Source organism: Podarcis liolepis (genome assembly GCF_965112155.1).
Source record: "Podarcis liolepis genome assembly, chromosome: 6".
Classification (NCBI taxonomy): Eukaryota; Metazoa; Chordata; class Lepidosauria; order Squamata; family Lacertidae; genus Podarcis; species Podarcis liolepis.
Genome location: NC_139559.1, coordinates 73,164,729 through 73,188,897, shown reverse-complemented (window position 1 = coordinate 73,188,897; position 24,169 = coordinate 73,164,729). Strand labels below are relative to the sequence as shown.

The 24,169-nt window shown below is 45.1% G+C and overlaps 2 protein-coding genes across 4 annotated transcripts in view; one reads left to right on the top strand and one right to left on the bottom strand.

Moving 5' to 3' along the window:
- The window catches only part of RPAP2 (RNA polymerase II associated protein 2), a 53,571-nt gene extending 37,184 nt beyond the window's left edge, over window positions 1-16,387 (bottom strand). The window contains exons 1-11 of one of the 3 annotated variants that reach the window (XM_083511097.1): window positions 15,812-16,182; window positions 15,017-15,546; window positions 13,930-13,975; window positions 13,697-13,811; window positions 11,711-11,809; window positions 9,863-9,928; window positions 9,302-9,390; window positions 6,471-6,506; window positions 3,035-3,959; window positions 2,124-2,218; window positions 1,839-1,919 (exon numbers count right to left, since the gene is read on the bottom strand). In XM_083511097.1, the coding sequence (XP_083367223.1) occupies window positions 1,839-1,919; window positions 2,124-2,218; window positions 3,035-3,959; window positions 6,471-6,506; window positions 9,302-9,390; window positions 9,863-9,928; window positions 11,711-11,809; window positions 13,697-13,811; window positions 13,930-13,975; window positions 15,017-15,077 (1,613 nt within the window). In that variant the 5' untranslated portion in view covers window positions 15,078-15,546; window positions 15,812-16,182. Of the gene's footprint in view, window positions 1-1,838; window positions 1,920-2,123; window positions 2,219-3,034; window positions 3,960-6,470; window positions 6,507-9,301; window positions 9,391-9,862; window positions 9,929-11,710; window positions 11,810-13,696; window positions 13,812-13,929; window positions 13,976-15,016; window positions 15,547-15,811; window positions 16,183-16,278 lie in introns of those variants that run through there. The other 2 variants (XM_083511099.1, XM_083511098.1) reach the window with 2 other exon arrangements.
- GLMN (glomulin, FKBP associated protein) overlaps window positions 16,319-24,169 on the top strand; it is a 36,471-nt gene continuing 28,620 nt past the window's right edge. Inside the window, exons 1-5 of the mRNA XM_083511104.1 lie at window positions 16,319-16,455; window positions 18,016-18,076; window positions 19,325-19,450; window positions 21,285-21,404; window positions 22,651-22,759. Coding sequence (XP_083367230.1) covers window positions 18,038-18,076; window positions 19,325-19,450; window positions 21,285-21,404; window positions 22,651-22,759 — 394 coding nt within the window. The 5' untranslated portion in view covers window positions 16,319-16,455; window positions 18,016-18,037. The remainder of the gene's footprint in view (window positions 16,456-18,015; window positions 18,077-19,324; window positions 19,451-21,284; window positions 21,405-22,650; window positions 22,760-24,169) is intronic.

Here is a 24,169-nt window from a genome sequence, read left to right as displayed (position 1 = left end):
CCAAGTGTACAGGTCACCAAAATACACTGAGAAGAAATACACTCTCCTAATGATCTTCTACACTTTAAAAAATATTTTAAGACTTACTATTTTATGTCCATTTTGGTTTGCCTCTCCCAAAAATTCATGGCACGCAGAGCTAACAATTGTGTGGCCCCTGGGATTTCACTTCTAAGGCCTCCCAAGCACTCCCTCCCTGCCACACAGCTGTGTAGGGCCTAAGCAGATCCATGACATCAGGGCAGCTAAGCCAATGGCATCAAGAGAGGTGGGGCAGGCAGTGGGTCATAGGCTGAAGAGGAGACCGTAAAAGTGAAAACATCAGAAGAAGATGCAAAGAGAAATGCAGAACAGTTGGGGAAGATTCCAGATGTACCCGAATACATGCTCTCTGCATTCTGACAACATGATGCCTGGCTACGGATTACATTCATAACCAGTGAGCTCTAAACAAGCGATTGAACAATTTCATTGCTATCATTTATTTCTCACTCACCTACCATAACATGTTATAGGTGGCTTAAGGTAAAGGGACCCCTGACCATTAGGTCCAGTCGTGACCGACTCTGGGGTTGCACGCTCATTTTGCTCTATAAGCCGAGGGAGCCAGCGTTTGTCTGCATACAGCTTCCAGGTCATGTGGCCAGCATGACTAAGCCACTTCTGCAAACCAGAGCAGCGCACTGAAACGCCGTTTACCTTCCCACCACAGCGGTACCTATTTATCTACTTGCACTTTGACGTGCTTTTGAACTGCTAGGTTGGTAGGAGCAGGGACCAAACAACCGGAGCTCACCCTGTAGCGGGGATTCGAACCGCCGACCTTCTGATCCGCAAGTCCTAGGCTCTGTGGTTTAACCCACAGCGCCACCCGCACCCCTATAGGTAGCTTACTACTTAATTAAAAAGGAACAGTTGCATCATTTTTCAAGAATGAAAAATGATGAGGTTGTGTTCTTCCTTTCCCCCGACACACTCTCTCTCTCTCTCTCTCTCTCTCTCTCTCTCACACACACACACACACACACAGTCCCTTCCAAACCAGCAAACTCAGCATAATTCACAGTGAAGTCTTTACTTTTGTGCTTAAAAAAAATCTCCGAAACGTAAACACCAGAAACTCTGCAATCAGAATATACAAACTGCAACTGCCTTCATGTGCAGCTTTAATCTAATGAATTCAGACAAGATTACTTTTAGGATCACAGTGATATTCTGATGGATGTACATATTTGCTTACTTTAGTTTGCAGAAGGTGGGGTTTTTCATTGCTTTGGTAAGAACAGATTGTGAATATGAAGACCGATATAGAACTCCCACTTCCTGAACCCTTGAAGCAGCAACAACAAAGCCAACACAATTTGCTAAACCTTTGAAACCCAGGACTAGAAGCTTGGTTTTAACATGCGAAACAAAAATAAGAAAATTCTGAGTAAAGATATCAGATTACGGGCAAGATGCCAGATTTTACACTACAAATTCACTATTATTTCAGATGTGCATGCTAGGTAAAATAAGCATGCTTTTGAATACATAGGAGCCAGATTTAGCCTCCAGCCACCCTGCTTTAGGAAACTTGGATGGACACAATGACCCACAAGTATCATTACAACTTTAGGACTCCAATTCTTTACCCATGTTCTCACAATAAGGGATCATAGCTTGCCACTCACTGGTGCCACTTAAGAATCATAGAATCATAAAGTTGGGACCACAAGGGTCATCTAGCCTAACCCCACGCAATGCGTGCCTTGAACCCACAACCCAGAGATTAGGAGTCTCATGTTCTACCGACCGAGCTATCTCAGCAGTCAGCTCTGAGAGTCTTCTCTGCTTACCTGAACGTCTTAACGAGAACTTTAAGTTCACTGTAAACATCCCCAAGAGGAATCCGAAGAGGGCCCAAAACAGCAGGTAAACTGGAAAGAAATCAGGCCATTTATTAGTGAATGTACTCCCTTGAGAACACTGGTCATGAATGGCTAATTAAAAAAACCTCTCTTTAGGTTTGCTGGACTTTAGCCGACGCTCGCAATTTAGTCTCACCCCTTAAGTGATTCTCCCAATTCAACAAATGGCTCCCTTCTGGATGTCTGAACAACAGGTGTGAAAGAGGTACTTACACTTTTCGCAGCTTTTCGAGGACAATCCGTGTCCGGATCTGCTGTTGAGCTTTAGAATCTACAAGCGGGAGGGCAGGGGGCCGCTGATGATCACCCTACAGGGCACAACAAAAGTATTTTTTGGAGGAGGGGGTGACATAAAATATATTTTTAAAACTGCACTGGAGGGCCCTCGCTCAGTGGTAGATCATCTGCTTTGCATGCCAAAGGTCCCGGATTCAACCCCCAACTTCCCCAGGTAGGGCTGGGAAAATCTCTGCCCGAAACCCCAGACAGCCTCTACCAGTCAATGCAAAGCTAGAAAGACTAACGTTTAACATAGGAAGCTGCCTTATACTGATTCAGAGCAGGGTTTCCCAAACTTGAGTCTCTGGCTGTTTTCGGACTACAATTCCCATCATCCCCACTGGTCTCACTAGCATCAGACTTCATTGGATACTAGCTACAGTTGGCAAAAACTTGTAATGTAGACCATTTTCAGTTCCAAAAAGGGAAGCAGGGGGTGGTTTGGAATTTGCACGTGAGAATGCAGGACCGTGCGTGAACAGACAGGAGGCAGGCATGCACCCAAGGCACTGCTCCTAATCTTTTACCTTCATTGTTACATCTGCATTATTATTGTCGTATTTACATGAATCTAACGCACACCTCAATTTTCAAAACCTCTAAATTCAAAAAAGTATCTGCTGGCGAATGTAAACACGCCATCAAATCTAATGTGTGCCCCAATTTTCATGGCATATTTTGGCCAAACAAAGGTGTGCATTACATTCGAGTAAATACGGTATTCTTATTATTCGGCTCTGATGCACAGAGTTCTTCCATAAACCAAGGTTTACAAAAAGACTGCTTTTTTTGGAGGGGGTGTGTGCATGTCTGTAACCAGCCTACTTCTCTAGCAAGATACTTACATTGTCATTGCTGTGATGTTGCTCCCCTCTCGACAGGGTTGCCAGATCTTCTTCGCCTAAGGTGAAGTTTCCTCTGTAAAATTCCTGCACTTTTAACTCTAACTGCGAGGTCTCTTCTTTCAGTTTCTCGTAACTGGGTACAGGTTTCGCTGCTGGACTCGAGGCCTTGAAAGGCAACGGCTGGCTCAGAGGGTTCTGGGTGCCTCTCTCAGAAGCGGCTTTGTTAGGTTCGTTGTCACTCTCCAAGTCATCCTCGTCAAGCTCCTCCTCTTCCTCATGGCCAGCTGCCGGAGAGGGCTGTGGGGCATAGGTGGCTGCGGCGGAGCTGCCATGGAGGAGCTTCACCGTCTCCTCAGTCCTCCATTCGGTAAAGGTCTGCCTCAACCCTTCTAGCAAGCTACATTTGGCAGTGAGGGGATTGGCTGGGCCTTCTGAGGTGGGCTTCTCAGTCTGTTTTGATTTGGCAAGCAACCTTTTAAATAGTTCTGCTCCTTTGGGGCTCACACCCAGGAAAACTACTTGCGAGCCGCTGGAGTTATCTCCAAAGCCTTCAGAGAGCTGGACAGTAGGACTGGATAGAGAAACAGGAGCTCCTTTAATCCAAGAGCTATCCAGAACATGTTCTTTTCCTTGAGTGTCTAATTTGCACTGACTTAACTGCTCTGCGGCATCATCAACGGAGGCGTCTGAATTGCTAGGTTTGGGTTGTGCTCTCTGCATGCACTTCTCTTTGAGAATACCCTTCCTGGGCAAGGGACGTACACTCTTTTCTTGCAGAACGGAGGAGACAAATTCTTGTTCGGCCTCACTGCTGCTCTCACTGTCTATGCTGGAGTCATCCTGGGTCGCTGCTGGGAGAGGGTTTTCAATGTCTAAAGTGTTGATTGCTTCATTGACTAATTTCACTTCCTTCCCAGAGTGGCCACTGTTCGGGGTGGGGGTGGGGAAGCAAACAAATATAAAAACACATTGACGAAACAAAAAAGGATAAAATAAGTGAGAGGAGAATCTGGCAGCTATAAAAGCATCACAGCAACTTTCAGCGTGGCTGCCCCTGTTCTACGGAACAGCATCTTGTAAAGATATGGAAGGCACCCATTTTCTGCAAATAATTGATTCATTTTTTGTTTGTTTCAACAGGCTTTTCCAGCTGAGTGAAAAGGTTTCTGCCTTAGGTGTTTGTTTTGCATTGATTCTAAACCCATCTTCATGTTTTTAAATTTGTTCTTGTCAGTATTTTAGCTGTTTTTATGGTACAGTGGTACCTCGGGTTACATACGCTTCAGGTTACATATGCTTCAGGTTACAGACTCCGTTATCCCAGAAATAGTACTTCGGGTTAAGAACTTTGCTTCAGGATGAGAACAGAAATTGTGCTCCGGCAGCGCGGCGGCAGCGGGAGGCCCCATTAGCTAAAGTGGTGCTTCAGGTTAAGAACAATTTCAGGTTAAGAATGGATCTCCGGAACAAATTAAGTACTTAACCCGAGGTACCACTGTATGTCTTGAGACATGTATGTAAAGGGCAAGCCATAAATCAGGCATAGGCAAACTCGGCCCTCCAGATGTTTTGGGCCTACAGTTCCCATCATCCCTGCCCACTGGTCCTGTTAGCTAGGGATCATGGGAGTTGTAGTCCCAAAACATCTGGAGAGCCAAGTTTGCCTATGCCTGCCATAAATTAACAACAAACAAACCAACAAGCATGCGTATTAACTAGAGATCTGAAGAGAGGGAAGGTCTTCACATTCGTGACAAGTGTGCTTTCCTAGGGAGGGAGTTACATCAAGTACCACCGCTGAGAAGGCTGTCTCTCTCTCTCTCTCTCTCTCTCTCTCTGCCATTATCTATACTACACTTTTCACAAAATCATAAAATTGTAGAGCTGAAAGGGACCTCCTGCAATGCAGGAATCTTCTACCCAATGTGGGGCTCAAACCCACAACCCTGAGAAGCACCATTATGCCATTTTTAATAGTCATGGCTTCCCCCAGAGAATCCTGGGAACTGTAGTTTGCTAAGGGAACTGAGCGTTGTTAGGAGACCCTCTCATAGAGCTGCAAGTCCCAGAGTTCCCTGGAAAGAAAGATGGATAATTAAACCACTGTGGGAATCGTAGTTTTAGTGTTTCCTCACAACTCTCCAGACTTAACGAACTACAGTTCCCAGGATCCTTTGGAGGAAGCCATTGCTGTTTAAAGTGGTATGTTACTGCTTTAAATGCATCGTGCAGATGGGGCCTCTCTCTCCCTAGCTGCCACCTGCCTCACTTTTGACGGCAGCGTCACCCAGAGGAGAGCCCCAGATGATTGATGCTTTCTGCCAATGGGCAGGCTGATGTGGAGGCAGGCGTTCCCTCTCAAGTACTGTATTGGCTTGAATATAAGCCACACTCCCCGCCCCCCTTCTGACTGTGAAAAGTTAAAGTGCGGCTTATATTCAGAATCGAATGCTGCGTGCCCGCCTCCTGGCACTACTGCCCTGAACAGGGGGCTGCCGGTGCCAGCTTGGGGAGGTAGTGCCAGGAGTGCCGGGAGGCGCGCACCCAGTGCGCTCGAAACTGAGTGCCAGTGTCAGCTTGGGGAGCAGGGCACCAAGCGTCGGCCAGCTGTCCCCCCGCCCCCTGTTCAGGGAGGTACAGCCGGGAGGCAGGTCGCACCTGTAAATAAGCCTTGAATTTTAAAGATGTGGCTTATTTGTGGGTTCATCTTACATTCAGGCCAATAAAGTAATTTTGCGCATGGGGATAAAGTGTCCCTAAGCAACAGGACCTTTGAGAAACACCAGTTTCATAATTTCTGGATTTGTAAAGAAAGGGATTTTTTTAAAAAAAAACCAAATAAATAGATCCTAATGATTTCTACGACAACAAGCATGACACAGATCCTCCCTGCCCCCCGTGATATACTAGAAGAGCAACTGCTGTGAAATTGCATTCAGCTCTAGATGCAGACGATGTACGGACCACTAGAAACCAAGCAAAATAAAGCCATTGAAACACGCACACACAAAACCCACCACAGATTGCAGATCCGGCCAAAGCTTTCTCTCTCTTTTTAAATGAATACAAAACCAGGGGATCTGCCCATTTGACATTTTACCTGAAGATGTAAACAAGCTTTCGGCACATATAATTGGTCTCATTTCACTTACAAAGAAAGACACATACAAAACACCGATGCTTCGGGCCCGAGAGCAAACACTGTGCTTGTGTCATGTTTCAACAGATCCGATTGTGCCGCAGCACTAGGGGCAGCTGTAAATCATACAGATCAAACAGACCCTTCGCCATCACAAAAGAGGGAAACAATCAAGGCAAACAGCTCTTTCTGGAGGCCGGCAAGAGCCGTGGCCGTGTGACAGAAGAGAACAGGAAATCAAAGACTTCTTTCAACCAGATTGTGGATACGTAAATGAAACCACCACTTCTACCGTACCTTTCCCCATCCTTCAGCAATTCAATGTCTGGTGGCCTTGGAAAACAAAAAACAAAGTGCAGTTTAGAAATTAAATTGATTCTGAGCAATGAGTCGAGAACTGGGGTTTACAGCTAGAGTAGTCTGGCAATGATTTAAAAGGTTTATCATAGACCTGTAGAGTTGGAAGGCACCCTGAGGATCATCTAAGTCCAACCCCGAGAATGTAGGAATAGGCAGCTGTCTCCATATGAGGATCAAACCTGCCACCTTGGCATTATCAGCACAGAGCTCTAACCAACTGAGCTATCCAGGCTGGTAAACAACATTAACCCACCTAAGCAGATCCAATAATTTTGGGAGAGGAGAACCACTGCTAATAGTCAATTCTGACCTGCAAGTTTACATGCCTAAAGCCACATGAATAGGAAGCATCGGGATAAGTTTGAAAACCATACAGCACAGTCCTAGGCATGTTTACTCAGAAGTAAGTCCCGCTGCTTTCACTGGTGCTTACTCCCCAGTTATGCATGTTTAAGACTAAAACTTGAATCTTCAAATAGCTGGGCTAAGAACGGTAACAGATGACGGAGCAGGGTAGCAGCACTTATCTGACCTCCAGGCAGGTGGGTCACTGCTGCCGTTTGCTGGAAGAAGAGTGGGAGGGCCAAGGGGCCGGTCAGCAAGGTGCAAACTCACTGGCAATGGAACTAATACGGTATTGACCATCACCCCATCCTGCTGTCTGCTACTGGCTCAGAATGTATCAGGAGAAAACAATCCCAGCCGGAAATGTTCTTTGCATCCATTCCAATTGCTCAATTTGGACCTGATGGCGATGGGGAAGCATTATGCTGGAGGCGATTCCAAAGGCCATGGAAGAACAATGCAGTTCCAGGTGAAAATGTGCTCTTACAAAGTATTTTTTGGGGGAAATCCTTAAAGTATCATAAAAATACCTAAAACTGGTCTCAGCAGCTCTTTCTGATATGACTTTGTGATATGTCAGGAGTTGTCTTCATTTCCATGTTATTTTGTCTTTAGAAAAACCTTTTTGGGTGCAACTATTCCTGGATCAAGGACTACCGTATTTTTCGCCCCATAAGACGCACCGGCCCATAAGACGCACCTAGATTTTTGGGGGGGAAATAAAGGGAAAAAAAATTATTTCCCCCCCAGGTGCGCTGCGCTACACCAGGAGCTTGGGGCGTGCGGAGCTCAGCTTCTAGGTGCGCGCAAGCAGTCCGCTGCCGCACCAAGCCTCGCGCACCCGGTGGGACCTCCTGCCGGGTGCGCGAGGCTTGCAGACACTCGCCCGAAGCAGGGGGAGCCCTCCCGAGGGCTCCCCATGCTTCGGGCGACAGGCTGCCGCCCCAAGCCTCGCGCACCCGGTGGGACCTCCTGCCGAGCGCGCGAGGCTTGCAGGCATTCGCCCCATAAGACGCACCCCGACTTCCTCTTCATTTTTGGAGAGGAAAAAGTGCGTCTTATGGGGCGAAAAATACGGTATATGTGTTGGCAATGATTTTTTTGCAATGTGTTTAGCATCGCTATTGGGTGGGGGTGGGCAGGTTTCTAAAGCTGGCATCATTTAAATGGGGGGGGAAAAGAAAGCCTCGCAGCAACATACTTTTGGATACTGCACTTATCTCAAAATAACTTCATGCAATTCAAGTGAAGTTTTACTTTTTTGATCTGAAAGCACAAAAAGAAAATGTTCTTCCAACTTCTGGAATTTAGAAATAATCTATTCAGGACTGATACCTAGTAATAGATTATTGGTTCTGATTTTTTAATCAATATCCACATGTGTTACCTGGAACTGGCCTTTAATAAGGTGTGGTTTTTTTTGCTGTATTTCTGTGGCATTTTGCCTCCGAATAGTGAGATGGTGACACCCAGTGGCAACTTGGTAATTTGCAAGTCACAATTTTTCTCTTTAGCCTAGTCAGATTCCTTTCCTGCCTCCTAGGTTGACTAGGTCTACTCTAAGAGTCTATTAGGCAAGTGTCCTGTTTCCAAAGCCTGAATCACAGTCCCCTTTGGTATTGTTGCTAAAATTAGGACAGCTGCTCTAATAAGATTAGGCAAGGTAATCCTGCCTTTAAAAAGACAGATAGATTTGAGATGGGGCCTGATCAAGCAGAGCTGGAAGGAGCAGACCTAATGCTCACAACAGGAGGCAGATCCTGGGGGGGACACATAGCCTCCCACTTTCCAAAGGGTTTCACAAGACCCAACAAACAGCTGATCATTAGGCCTTGGAAACCTATGTGCATATAGGTTTGCACAGGGCTTAGCAGGCACTGCTAATCAGATCAGCCCGCAAACCACATTTCAGCTGAGCCATTACCTGTCCCAGGGCTGACCAAACTCTGGCTTCAAAGTCACTTGCAAAACCATTTGCCCAGGCTGTTAATCTGCTACATATATGAAATCAGGTGTAGGGTGGGTGGCCATAGGCATGGCTTGGGCAAAATGGCCTTATGGGGCCACATGGAGAAGCTTATGCAAGTGGGTCAGAGGTTTGCTACTCTCTGCCTTAGCTGGATATTCCTGAACCAAGTTCTTCCCTCACCTCTTTAAATACAGTACAGTCATGTAGTTCAGCTAGATTGACCATGCTTAAGAGGTTAATAAGGGTTTGAGCCTGCTATTGCACTTGAATAGCCAGCTGGAAAAAAATCTTTTCCATCCCGGGGCTACATCTTTTGACAAAGGGTATTATCTTGAAATGCACTGAAAAGAAAAGAATAGTGTATTTTTCTACGCATGTTTTTGGTGTTGTCTTCCTTTCAAATGATGCCCAAGAACAAAATCCTGGGCCTAGCCAAACAACATTATCCAATTACCTTTCTTCTTCTCGCAGCCACACAGGACTTTTTGAAATCTGAGCTTCGAAGTATTTTGATGCTCTGTAGCAGAAGTTACTGCAAAAACACTGCCCCCCCAAAGAGAACAGAAAATGTCAGTTTCATACTTAACAAAATAGATATAAACTTGATAAAAACTTTGCTAGATTGGTGAGTGTGAAGAATCAACTAACACACTGAATACAGATTATTAACATTTTAAGACCAGTTGCTAAGAACAGGAAGTAGGATGCAATGCAAGAGCAATTATTCTCTGCCTCTGAGTTGGAATCTAGTCATGTGTCACAAAGCTCAGCAAATCAGCTTGTACTGACTTCATTACGCTGCAAGTTGCTCTTTCGGTGGCTCTGAACTGGTAGGGCATGAAGAGGTACTTGGCAAAGGAACTTAAAGAAGCCAACAGTAGCAAGAAATAGCAACCCAGAACCTTGCATATAGCCAGCATTACACCTCTAGAGCCCTCGACAACACTGAACCAATTTCTTGCAAAACAGCAATAAACGAAGAAGTGATAATGTAACAAACAGCTTTTAAACTTACCTTTCTTTCAGTAATATCATACACTTTGTTTGTTTTGGTTGATATTTTGTACTTTTGTTTTGGCACCTAAAAATAATAAAATCACAAACACTGTTTTGCAAATGTGTCAGTGCTCCCTCTAGCATTCCTCTCCTCTAAAATAATATTCCATAATTAACTCTACTGACCAAACCACATTACAGTGGTACCTCGCAAGACGAAAAACGCACAAGACGAAAGAGTTTTCAGTTTTTTGTCGTTCCGCAAGACGAATTTCCCTATGGGCTTGCTTCGCAAGACAAAACGTCTTGCGAGTTCTTGCGAGTTTGTTTCCTTTTTCTTAAAGCCGCTAAGCCGTTAATAGCCGCTGAGCCGTTAATAGCCACTAAGCCGCTAATAGCCGCTAATAGCCGTGCTTCGCAAGACGAAAAAACCGCAAGACGAAGAGACTTGCGGAACGGATTAATTTCGTCTTGCGAGGCACCACTGTACGTTGAACTGAGCTTCTCAAACCACACTTCTGAAAACTGCTGACAATTTTTGTGTAAATGCTGAGGACTTCAGCTTGCATTTGAAGTCTTGAGACGTGGAGAGCAACATGCTGCCCCACCTAAGCTATATCAATTTTTAAAAATACAAGTCCTTACCCTCTGTAAGAAAAGCCAAATACCTGAATTGGACACAACAATGAACTATGGTGCATTGTTATGTACATGAGCCTTGTGCTCCTCTGGCACAACTGCAAGATCAAAAGCTTTTGCTTCCATTTTTGATCAACCATAGTTTAGCATTACATCCAAAACCTAAACTGTGGCTAATATTAACTATGGTTTATTGAAACAAGCCAGCTTCATAAACCAAGGTTTGAAGTTGGCTTGTTTGGGTAAATCATAGTTAAGACTAACCACATTTTGTCTGAATTCAAACCTAATGCTAAGCTGCAGTTAGTCGAAAATAGAAGCAAAAGCTTTTGATCTCCTATCTTGGCCACATTGGGGAGAGAAAGGGGGCACCCAAAATCACTGACAGGGAAAGGTGGCCAATGTGCAAACAGATAATCTTGACTCAAGTCTCCTGTTTTAATTACTGTGCTGTTTTAATGGGATTGCTTTATTGCATATTTTAATTATGGATCTTTATATGTTGCTGTTTTGATGAGACTGTTTTATTGTTTATTTTAATTGGGCATTTTAATTATGGATGCTTGTCTTTAATGCTCGTTTAATTGGGTTTTGTTCTTGTAAACTGCTTTGGCATTAAGTGGCATATAAATTAAATAATCATCTAAAGCTGTGGAGCCCTGGGTTCAAATCCTCACTTAGCCAATTAGCTTAATAGGTGAGTTTGGATTTGGATTTGATATCCCGCTTTATCACTACCCAAAGGAGTCTCAAAGTGGCTAACAATCTCCTTTCCCTTCCTCCCCCCACAACAAAGACTGTGAGGTGAGTGGGGCTGAGAGTGTAACTAGCCCAAGGTCACCCAGGAGCTGCATGTGGAGGAGCGGGGATGTGAACCCCGTTCACCAGATTACGAGTCTATCGCTCTTAACCACTACACCACACTGGCTCTCGTGACACTGGCCAAGCCACTGTCTCTCAACCAACCTTCTCCAACACAGTGCCCTACAGAATTTTGAACTACAACTTCTATCAGCCCTAACTACTGGCCATGCTGCCTGGAGCTGATGGGAGTTACAGTCCATATTATCTGGAAGGCATCAGATTATGGAAGGCTGATCTACACAAAGATGACCAAGGATTCCTGACCATGCATCAGTGAAGTTCAGTTGACCAGACACCACATTCCAACACAGAAAGACAGATGCAAAACTGCAGAAATATAAAGAAGCTACTCATAGATTCTTACATTCTGTAGCCTCTTTTGGCATATGGGGTAGCCACACAACTTGATGATAAAGCGTTCTTCCACAACATCCTTATAGTGAGGAGGTGTTATAATCTTCCCCTGAAAATAGGAAAACACACAGACGTAAGTTACAGGGTACTGCCTTGAAACTCAAAACAAACAAAAAGTTTAGAATAGGAAAAAGTGTTTTCGAGAAAACAAAGCAGCAGAAAATTGGGAAAGGAACAGAAACTGCGAACAATGACAAAGGGAGTCTATCTTTTAGATTCTCTATTTTTTTTCTGAATGAAAACAAAGAAGCAACAACTGCTTTTCCTCTGGCAGGATGGAACAAAACAGAGACCGCTTAAAATATTTTGCATAAATGATGCAAATCTTCCAGCTGCCATCACTTGTGGTGCTTATATGCATGTGACTATGTAATTATGATTACTCAGAGGTCACATTTTCTTCAATGAGGCTTATTTCCAAGTAGGTGGCTGCAAGATTCAATTTGCTTAGGGTCGCCCAGCAAGAGTGCAATGTACCTTACTCTCTTATAAGGGTTTTAAAGAATGAAACATTAAGTTCTGAAAGTGCAATAAAACATTGTTTTGTTTGTTTTTACTGGAAGTCTTTTTCATGGAAATCCATGGAGTCTCCCACCAACACCCAAAAGAAAGGTGCCTCAGATTGGGCTGTCAGAATATGTAGGAGCCCTGAAAACTAAGAGTCTGAGTTACAAACAAGGAAGCCTCCCATTTCAGACCCATCTCCATGATGAGCTCATCGTGCAGCCTTAGAGAAGTCACTATCTTCCCACTTCAGTGCATCTATCTGCAAAATCGGGGAACAAAATATGCCTTACAGCAGTGTTGGGGAACATCAGGCCTGCAGGGGTGGGGGGCAAACTCTAGGTCTGTCTCTCTCTGGTCCTTTGAGCTCTCCTCATACCATGCCCCTTTTCTACAAGCCACACCCCTTGCTGGCACTGTTTCACTGTTTCACATGTTTATGCCTTGCTGGAATATGTCCTTGAACTCTGATAATGCCTCTTGCTTGTCTGAATGGGATTACAAACATCTGATGGGACTCCATAGTATCTGCTACTCCCTCAAATCTTCCAGGACACCTGCTGCTTGCAAGAGAGGAGCAAATAAAGCAGGAGTGGGGTGTCCAATGCAGCCCGTGGGCTGAAAATGCCCTGCCCTAAGAGAAGGCATTAATATGGGTTGTTTGGTAGAGACCAAAACTCTTTTCAGGGTTGAGGAGATCTAAACAATCGCCTGACACCACAATCCTATGCATGCCTAGTCAGATGTAAGACCCACTTTGTTCAAGGGGACTTACTCCCACATAAGGGTGTATTGGGTCGCAGCTTGAACTGTACAGAGTAGCATTAAAAAGATCAAGGAACTCCCTAACTCCTAAGCTCTGTTCTATTTCTACTACAAGCAATTTACTAGGACTGGAAATCTTGCAAGTACCACTCTGGGAAAAGCTGGTCGTACTTCAGGACCATCCAAAGTGTGCCATATATTTTAAATTCCACCCTCAAGCTTGTCACACTATTTCCTGTTTTAAGCAAAAGAAGATCCCTCCTTTGTCCCAACTTTGCTACCGTATCCTGCCTTAACGAGCTACATGATTTAACTAAAATCAGAGAAACTTAGCTTAGCCACAAGTCTGTAAGTTTCTAATAGGTATATGCATCTCTGCATGAAAATTGAAGAGACAAAGAATGCAAACGTAAGATGCGCCTTTGATTTTAATGGGACTTGTGCACTGGAACACAGCATGCTTTCATTCAGTAAGCCTCATTTAAAACAGTGGGACTCATTCCTGAGCAAACACAGAAGTGCATTGCTAAGTGTCTGCAAACTACGTCTGGACTGGGATGAGCGTGCAGATGATATACAGAAGGCTGGCAAAAGCTTATCCAACAGTAACAACAAACTTTTTGAAACACAAAGCAGTATAAAACTTGCCAAGAAAAAGAGGACCTACACAATCCACAAGGAATTCTTCTGTAATATCTTCTTCCAACAGACGTTCGACAACCTGCAAGGCTTTTCGCTCAGCCTCAATCTTCTTTCTAATGGCAGCTTCAAGCGCCGCCTTCCTACAAGAGAACAAATTAGCCGTATGAATAACACAACATATCGGAAACCTGTGGCCTTGCAGATGTTGTTGGTTTAACAGTATTTGGTTTAACTATGCTATGTTTAGAGATACGATACCTTTGTGCAGCATCTTCATTTTTCAAAGCACTTGACTGTTTCTTTCCTAAAAATAATAACATGCAAACAAATGATTATACTGACTTAAGACATTTGGGGAATGCTTTTCATGAGTCTCTTTTCAAAAAAAGTGCTTTCATACATTTTAATACATTTAGTACATTGGTGTCTGCTTATAGAAATTTGCGAATTGTATTATACAGGTGTCTGGAAACTGAAGTTCTCTATAATTATGTATGCAAATACTGAGAGAAAAAAGCTGAATGTTCACTGCAGAAGCACGCCATAAAGCATAAGGAGACTTTTGCAATTTGTCTTTGGTTGCATGTGTAATTTTAGAGCGAACTTTTACCATCTGCAAAGATGACTACTTGCCCTACAGAACAAGAGTCCAAATACGCAACACCACTAAGTGCCAATTAATATATTTGAACCATTATCACATACACAGTTTCAGGAAAGTTAAACTGTGGAAAAAAGTTGTTTTTACATGTTTACTGCCCAGGCTTGTTTACAGAAGGCCATCGTAGCCCAAATTAGCAATACTGAATGCATAGATGGAAGATAGGTAAGCTAAAAGGCTATTATATTGTGCACTCATAAACCGAACTGAAATACTTTACAGGACCTATCACTTCATTGGCAGAGTTCATTGGCCAACTCTCTGTCCCGGTGTTGCTCCTCAGTGGCAGCCTCAGAGGCCAAATTTAAGCAAGTGATGCTTTCTCCTTCCATCTCTGTGTCAGGAAAAGTGTCACGGGTTAAAATCTGTTCCAGTCCCGTTAAAGGGCCAGGACTAGGCTAAGCAGTATTTCAACATTTTGAAGAACAGTTTGCATGAGTCTATTTATTATACCTAGGTAAATGGGCATCACCTTACACGTATGACCCATAAGAGAATCCTGTGCACATGATGAAACCCTGCCGTTTCCCTGAACACCACCCTTGTAAAATGAGGTCCTACATTTTATTTTGGCAAGGCCGTTTTCTGACAGCAGAGTTCAGCAGGTGCTGTACATATCTCCTCATGTAGCCGTGGGCAAAGGCAGAAAAGCACCGCCAAGAGGGGGGAAGTCGATTAACTCACCATATATATGCAGTGCTTTTCGTTTAGGTACGGTCTGGCCTGATTTGAGTACGTGAGCCATGCAAGCTTAATTGAAAACAAGTCCTATGGCTGTGTTGGGTGAGGTTCCCCTGCCCCAGATGAACTGGCAGGTGCGCAACATAGAATCCTGTAGAGTTTGAAGGGACCCCAAAGGCTGGTCTATCCCAACCCTCTGCAGTGTGGGAACCACAGCTGAATGAATCATCCCTGGCAGGTGGCCACCCAACCTTGATCCCAGGCATGTTTTGCAGAGGAACATTTCCCACAGGAAACACTCAGTAGCAACTTTCTAGGGAATTGCCCTCTTAACAGAGCAAACCTATGCCCCACCTGTCAAAAGCAGGGACCCATCCTATTCAGTGGTGGTCGCTTCCTAGGAATGCAAGCCCAATGTTAAAAACCAAAGCACACAGCAAAAGGAGTTTGGGTGGACTGAGCGGGCACCAGGCATGCATGTGAATCCTTAAAAATGAGTAAAAATTCTCGACCAACTGTAGTTCTGCCCACCACTCCCACTTAATTTTTTTTTCAAATTTTTTTATTGGTTTTCACAATATTATAAACAAACACATAGGACAAACAAACATAAATCATAGCCTTATTAAAAATTACACTTATTAACTTTGTTAAGTGACTTCCCCGCTTCCCCTTGGCTGAATTTCATTGCATATCCTTTTAACGGTTTCCCAGGTCACAATTCTTATAAAATTTAACTTAAACATTAACATCCTTAAATCTTCACTTTATGAAATTAAACATATTAATTCATCACACCACTCCCACTTAAAAAAACAACTACTTTGGGGGCTATCTGCCCCCCCCCCCCAAGCTCAACTTCCCCAACAAAAAATCCTGGCTATGCACATGGTGCCAACTTGAATAAAATACTGGGTTGGGGGGGGCAGGTAAGCCCTAATGGACCACAATGGCAGTGTCCAACAGCTTGCGGGGAGGCCTGTCCCCCTCAAATATTTTATGGGGGTGTCAAAGGGACCTCGGGCCCCCAGGTGGGTGGAGGAGTCTCGCGCTGTGTGTGTGGCATGGGGGGCATTTTGTCCTCTCACTCCCGACGCCTTCAAACCCCCCCCCCCCGCAATTCTTTCGCCTCGCGGTCACCCCTCCAGGAACGCCGGTTGGTTCGTCCCTCCCCGTTCGCTACGCACGCACAGGAAGCGGGGAGGAACGGCCCACGGAAAGAAAACGGGGGTGCGCGCGCGAAAACGCCGTCATCTCCCGTTTACCTGCGCGATGGCGGCTCCTAGCCTGGGCGGCGCTCCGCGGCTTCTCTTCCGCCATCGCCGCCTCTGAGCTCTCAACCACCGAGGCGCTGTCGCGTGGGGCGGCGCTTCTGCTGCTGCTGCCAGCGGCCGCCTTCGCCACAAGGCCCAGTGGAGATTGCGGCGGGGCTGCTCCTTCGGGTAAGCGGAGTCGTCTTTAGTTCATGGTGGGCTGACAATTAAAAAAGAAAAAAGGGATAGAGAGAAGGCGCGGAAGCAGCAAACCCGTTTCTCTCCGTTTATAGCAGAGCTTCCCAAAGTTGGGTCTTCCCAGCAGGGTGGTGGTGGTGTTTTTGGACTACATTTCCCATCATTCCTGGTTACTGGCCCTGCTAGCTAGGGACGATGGGAGTTGTAGTCCAGAAACCCAAGTTTGGGAAACCCTGGTTTGTAAGCAACTGGACTCCCAGCTTTTTCACTTTAACCGTTGGGGTATCCTTTTTTTATTTTTTTAACTGCTTCAAATGAAACATAAAATGACCCCTCTTGCATTTCTCTCTTCTTTTTTTAATTGCATAAAAATAAAAAAGGGTTGTGGATATGCCACAGCAGCATTCAGCAGAAGTGTAATAATGTGCTCCATAGGCTGCAGTAAGCCTGAGGCGTGCCCCATTTAATTCGGATTAAAAGGGCTTGAAAAGCTTCCCTTGTAAGTAGGAGAGCAGTGGATGTTGAGGCTGCCTTCCCACCTTCATTTGCCAGGACAGATGGGAGTCTATTTGGAGAGCACCAGGTTTGTGAGAGGCTGCTTTGGGATGGATTCATTATGGTGTAAGCTTTCATGGACTTCAGTCCACTTCATCAGACGCATCTTCGAGACGTCATGGTGGAGGGGATTGAAAGGCATAAAAAGTACAGATTACGGCATTTGGGTTAGCGCTAGGACCTATGCAGGATCAGTATGGTAACCCTTTACAGCAGCAGTGATGATATAACAGCCTAGGTGACAGTTCTTGGTTAATGAACATCTGCAGTGGGGAAGGAAGCCATTGTCTCTATTCAGGCCCAAATAAATAAAGCTGAACTTGCTGATGAATTGATTAGTTTACTTTAGGAGCTGCCACCGCTTGGGCTCCCTGGCAGTGGTGCTGTTGCAGATTCCAAGGTCACTCAATTGCTCACTGGTGGGCTAAAAAATGGTAATGGAAGCATAGCCTGCCACCATGTAAATCCGCAAGCTAATTGGTTCTCTGGCCATTAACAATGTTGCTGCCTGGTAAATAAATGTGTGACAAGGAGCATGGCAGCCACATTGCCAAGCAGTCCTTGTGATGGGTGGGAGAGCCACCCTAGTCTGCCCTGCTCGGGCACATCAGCCCTAAGAAGTACCCCAAAATGCCTAGTTTGTCTGGAGGCCCGGAGAACTGGAAATAGATAGCCAATGTGGTTCTCCTGCAGATGCTGCTGACTAAAACTCCCATCATCCCATGGCATTGGCCAGTGTTGACTGCAACTGACGGGAATCCCAATAACTGGAGGACATTACATTGACTCCTCCTGGTGTAGTCAATACAGAGGTACAAGAGTCTGATTCTCTACAAGGCAGCACCCTACCTTTGCTGACTTACTTCTAGCTGGTCTGTCCATAACTTTCTGTTGGAGAATGTCAGCAGGAGGGAAAAGGAAAAGAAAGACATTCAACCAGTTCTGATTTAGTTTAAAGTGAGTCTCATTCAAGTCTGTCTTTTTAATTTGTGATAGAGTCCTTGAAGATCAGGAAATAATGGCTGAAGATGAACTTCGAGACATCATACAAAGATGTGTAAGTGATTGTTTTGCTTGTGAAACTATACCAAATGGCAAAACCTACTGATCTAATTGTTTTTACATGCCCTTGTGTGGAAACTTCTGGGGGCTGCAAGCCAGTGGGAGATGGGTTTATGCATTAGGTAATATCCAACCACACAAAACTCAGAGGTTTCTGTGGACATACCCTCACCTTCCCATCTGTCTAGGCCAGGGGTCTGCAACCTGCGGCTCCGGAGCCGCATGTGGCTCTTTTACATCTTTGCTGTGGCTCCGGGGCGGATACTAGCGAGGGGAGGAGGCGCATTGTGCGCCCCGGCACTCCTCACTGGCGGGCGCTGTACTGGCTGTGACGTCGCATGGGGGCGGTGCGTGCGTTAGTCACGCACTGTCCCGACGTCACCTTCCTGCCCGCTGTCAGATCGTGGCTCCAGAGATATATTTGTTTTAAATGTCGCAATGGTTTTGCGGCTCCCAGTTGTTGTTTTTTCTTCGGAAACGGGTCCAAGTGGCTCTTTTTGTCTTAAAGGTTGCAGACCCCTGGTCTAGGCAAACAAGAGGCATTGTCATAATTCAAGGGCGCATCCCAGCCAGGCAAAAGCATTCAAGGAGGATGTGATCTGTTGCTAGTGAGAATGTGGCTTGGGGAGAATCCTGAGGGGTGGGTCAAGAGGCCAGGATGACCCCATGTTGTCTCTGGGCTTGAGTTTCCTCATCCTTACTCTACAGGTAACACAGTACAACATTAATTAATCGTCCATTCTGTTCTTCTGTTTGGGGACTGTTGCTACTACCCTCCATTTGCCTAGCAAAAGCAAAAACACTTTGTGTCGAAGCCTTATTAATAGGCAGTAGTTTGGAGACAATAATTCTAAAAGACCGTGCTTTTTGGGGAAATACAAAGGACCATATTCAATTCATTCATTCCACTAGGGAGAGCTTGCACAAGGATGCCTGCTACTGCAGGATTTTCCCCTCCTCTCCTGCTACTGTGTCCTCCCCAAATATTCTGGGTTGGGAGAACCACAAAGGAGAAAAGGGGAGATTGTTCTGTCAGCACGAGCATTTTGGGCTGCTTGAGGGAACAATCCCCTTAGTGCTGCATTGAATACAACCCAAAGTCTCTGAACTTGCTGTCAGATTTCTTCTGTATGTGACTAAAGAATCTTGTTTGGCTTAATACGGAATCACTATTGCATCATGAAGGTAAAGTGTTGTGCATTTTAATTGCATATTGTGAATTACAATGGGAAACATGTTCTAGCAAATTCTGGAAGAAGAGGATTTCAAAGGGGAAGACTTCAACCTTTTTCAAGTTGCGGGACAGAAGTGCTTTGAAGAAGGATATGTCGCCGATGTACTGGAAGTTGTTCAAAATGAGAAAAACAAGGTGAGTTTAAAATACACGTTTGTGTCTTAACTGCTAAAACCAGCTGGAGGTAACTGTACAGATTTTGGCCATGCGCACATTGCTGGGGCAATAACATCCAATTGCATTTATTGGGAACATCCAGGCTCACTCCCTTTGGCCACCAAGGCAAGGGAGCCTTATTAAAGTGGTTGGAATGAAAGGAATTGACCCCTATGACTGACTGGGCTTCCACCCTGTGGCCTGACAGTTTATAAACTTAGGATGTCATGGGAATTTTCCACGCATGCCTGTGTTCTGAAATGTCACTGAGCCAGACCCGGTGTCCAAAGACCTTCAGGGCAAGACAGTAGGATAAACTTCATCATGGCATCCCTGGCTTGTCTGTTTTTTGTGATGCTTCTGGGAGGCTAATCCACACCACTCTTCTAAAATGTGCTGCCCCCCACCTCACTGGACTATGGGGCCTGTCTTTTTCCTTTCCTCCAGTTAGGCGATAGGTCGATCACTCGGTGGCATCCACCCCTCCTGCGTTGCTTTGTTTTGGGACTAGTCTCTCTCTTGGGAGGAAGGTTTCTGTTTTTGAATTGCACCAAAACATAAACTAAAAGGAGATTACAGCAAGGAGGCATTCTTCTGGCCTTTCCTGGATCTTGGCTTGGGTCCCATAGGTATAGGGAAACAAGTAATATTTGCAGTATAACAAACTTAATCTTGTATTTACCCAGTCTTGCTCTAATATAGATCTCCCAAGGCAGGAGAGCTACTCCTTTGCATATAGCCTTTTCACAGAACCATAGAATTGTAGAGTTGGAAGGAATCCCGAGCATCATCTAATCCAATTCCCTGCAACGCAGGAAAATGCAGCTGTCCCATACGGGGATCAAACCTGAAACCTGGGCATTGCCAGCACCACAGTATAACTCCTTTCTGGTACTTTCATCTCTTCCATAGCAAGTCAGTGTTTTTAAAGATTCCATCTCAACAGTTCCTCATTAGACAATTCCCCATCTTCCTACTATCTCCGTAACTAAGTACTGTATTTTTCCCTCTATAAGACGCACCCGACCATAAGATGCACCTAGTTTTTGGAGGAGGAAAACAAAAAAAAAATATTCTGAATCCCAGAAACCGGAACAGCAAGAGGGATCTGGCTTCTGGGATAGCCGTTGCAAAGCCTCTTCAGGGCAGCGGGATGAAAGCTCCCCCTGCCCAGAAGAGGCTGCGGCGAAGTCAGAAGCCAGGACAGCAAGCGGGATCACTGCGCAGCAATCCCTCTTGCTGTCCTGGCTTATTGGCTAGCTGCATGCAGCCTCTCCCGGGCAGCGGGAGGAAAGCTCCCCCAAGAGACGCACTCCCTTTAAAGAGCGCGTGGAGTGTGTGTGCGGCTCTTAGGGGCTTTTCCCCAAGGAGGGAGAAGGGCAGCCCTTCTCCCTCCTCAAGGAAAAGCCCCCAAGAGCCGCACACCCGCTCCACACGCTCTTTAAAGGGAGTGCTGAGCAGAGCCTGCCGCCTGCATTCGCTCCATAAGACGCACACACATTTCCCCTTACTTTTTAGGAGGGGGAAAGTGCGTCTTATAGAACGAAAAATACGGTAAATGGTGCAGGCAACCTGTGGGTGGACTTGTGTCTCTATGCAGAAATACCTTCTTTGTATTTTTCAATAGTGATGTTTCAAGCTGCTATTGTTGCTCCCAATACTGGCATGTTCTCGGCAAACCACTATTTAGCTACACATAAATATTACAATTGCAGCTGCAGGGTGTTTATTACTGGCTTTCTTAAGCAAAGCACACAATGCACATTTTGTTGTTGTCATATAAATTGCCATTTGTAACATTTCCCCCCTTTAGGTTATTGTTAAAAGCATGGGCTGGAATCTTGTTGGTCCTTTAATCAGGTGCCTGGTGAAGTATAAGCAAGATGAAGTTGAGAGAGAACACTGCCTGAAAATATTAGATAAGTTGATGGAGGTAAATCACAGCGTCTATCCTTCTAGCTGCCTCGGGACTCTTCTAAAGAGTATATTTTGGCTTTCCTCTTCACTGATTGATGGGGTTGGGAGAAATTCTTAGGATCTGAGCTCCTTGAGGGAGTAACGTTTGTCTGTGGAAGTGTGTGAGGATAGGGAGAATGGTGGTCCTTCAGTGGAGACAGAAAGAGTTTACAGTCATACCTTGGCTCCCGAACGCCTTGGGAGTCGAATGTTTCAGCTCCCGAACAATTGAAAACCAGAAGTGAGTGTTCCGGTTTTCAAACGTTCTTTTGGAAGCTGAACATCTGATGGGGCTTCCACGGCTTCTGATTGGCTACAGGAGCATCCTACAGCCAATCAGAAGCCACGCTTTGGAAGTCAAAAGTTTCGGAAGTCAAACGGACTTCTGGAACGGATTCTGTTTGACTTCCAAGGTACGACTGTACTTAAATGAGCGTCAAGGGACCAGGCGGATTGGGTTTGCATGTAATGCTAAGCCAAACCATGGTTTAGTGCAACTGCACAGGTTCACAAGGGAGGAGATTGCAGCCACTCTGTTCCTCCATGGTTTGGCTTAGTGTTGGGGTTGCCAATATGTGGTGCACACAGACGCTAGTGCAGCCAGTCGTGCTTTCTATGGTGCCAACCAAAGGTCTCTGTAAATATCCCCTCAAAATGCACGAGAGACTGTTTGCTGCCCTTCTCATTTCCTGTTTGCACTGACTCGCCCTCACACTGAACATGCCGCCTTAAACATTTCATTGAGTGCATGGATTGGACGCCCACCGTTTTGTGATCCTGTCTCTTTCTCTGCTGCTTTGGATGTGGCAGCTGTTTTGTGTTATGCCGTACCCGCACAGCAACCATTTTGTGACTGATGCCCACAGCATTTTCTCAAAATCACAGATGTAGCCACTGACTCAAAAAACCCTTGGCAGCCCCTTACTTAGTGTGCCTTTCAAACTGGGCTTATAGAGGAGGTTGCCTTGGGTAAGATTTTCCAGCACGTGCGTGGATAATTTTAGATCTCTTATGCAAGCATATGCAGATTTAATGACTGAACAACCAGAAACTGTTTAATTTTGCATTTTATGGGTTTTTAAGAATAGGGTAGATGTCATTTATTATTGTATAAGATGCACTGGTTTGCCCTATGCTTGTCGTAAAAATGGTGGCTTGTTATCAAACGATGTCAAAAATAAACATTACGAGCAACATATCCCTGGCTTTTTCCTTTCTTGCAGCTGTGCAGTCCCAAAGAGCTTGTCCTTGGTTTCTTGGAGCAGATTGAACAAGCCTCCGGGGAATATAGGTCTCAAACTATTTTGCTTTTACTGAAGCCTCTGCAGGAAGGTAATGAACATTTATTTTCTGGATACTGGACACAAGAGAGGGTGGTGGAGCACCATTTTCCCACACACCTTGCCAGTTAAGAGATGTCATTCAGTTGTGACTTTTTAAGGGACAGCATCCTAAGTGATGGTGGTATAATTATTGTTTACTAGTACTTACCGGTATATATTATCTCTACATGATATATATGCCTTTTAATTCTATCTATCTATCTGTCTATCTAATATTTTTATTAAATTTTCAACAAAAACAAACAACAACAAACTTAACAGCAACCAGTACTCCCCTCCTTTAATTTTTTTTTCAACTGCATATCATTTCTATTCCAAATTATTTTTTCTACCTCAAATTTCCTGTACTATTTTTTAAAATTACAAGTGTTCTTAAAATCCTGCCAATGTATTAACCTGTTAACAATACTTTTGCAAATACATGATAAATATTTCCCATTCTTTAAAAAAAATTCTTGTCATCTTGATTTCTGAGCTTTCCAGTTAATTTCGCCATTTCAGCGTAGTCCATTAACTTGGTTTGCCAATCGTCTTTGGTCGGGACTGCTTCCTCTTTCCATCTTTGGCATCCCTTTTAATTCTGCCCTCTAAGCAACATACATGTTTGCAGTGAGTCTGTGGCAAGCTGTGCAGGCGGCGAATGAAGACCAGAGGAACGTGTGTTGGGTTAAAATTAGGCCACAATAGATTTGATGTAGGCCTTGGGTGTGTCTTCAGTGGTCAACCAGCCTGCCTACTGGTTGACTGGCACCCAGGGTTGTCCAACATGATGGTTCCCGCATAGTGCAGCTCACTTTGGGCAGACCCTGTTTGGAGATTGACACTGTGGCTTATTAGCCCCTGAGTTGGGCTTCTAGACAGGAAGAGCTGCTCTCCCATCCCCACTAAGGATCCAGCCCCATGCCCCTTCCACCAAACATTTCTGGCAATTGCTATGAAACAGGCAACACCTAGCCAATCCCGGGCCCTGAGTGCAGTAACTGACAGGTGTCCGTAGCAATTTGTTGTTGTTGTTTAGTCGTTTAGTTGTGTTCGACTCTTCGTGACCCCATGGACCAGAGCACGCCAGGCACTCCTGCCTTCCACTGCCTCCCGCAGTTTGGTCAAACTCATGCTGGTAGCTTCGAGAACACTATCCAACCATCTCGTCGTCTGTCGTCCCCTTCTCCTTGTGCCCTCCACCTTTCCCAACATCAGGGTCTTTTCCAGGGAGTCTTCTCTTCTCATGAGGTGGCCAAAGTATTGGAGCCTCAGCTTCACAATCTGTCCTAGTGAGCGCTCAGGGCTGATTTCCTTAAGAATGGAGAGGTTTGCTCTTCTTGCAGTCCATGGAACTCTCAAGAGTCTCCTCCAGCACCATAATTAAAAAGCATCAATTCTTCAGCGATCAGCCTTCTTT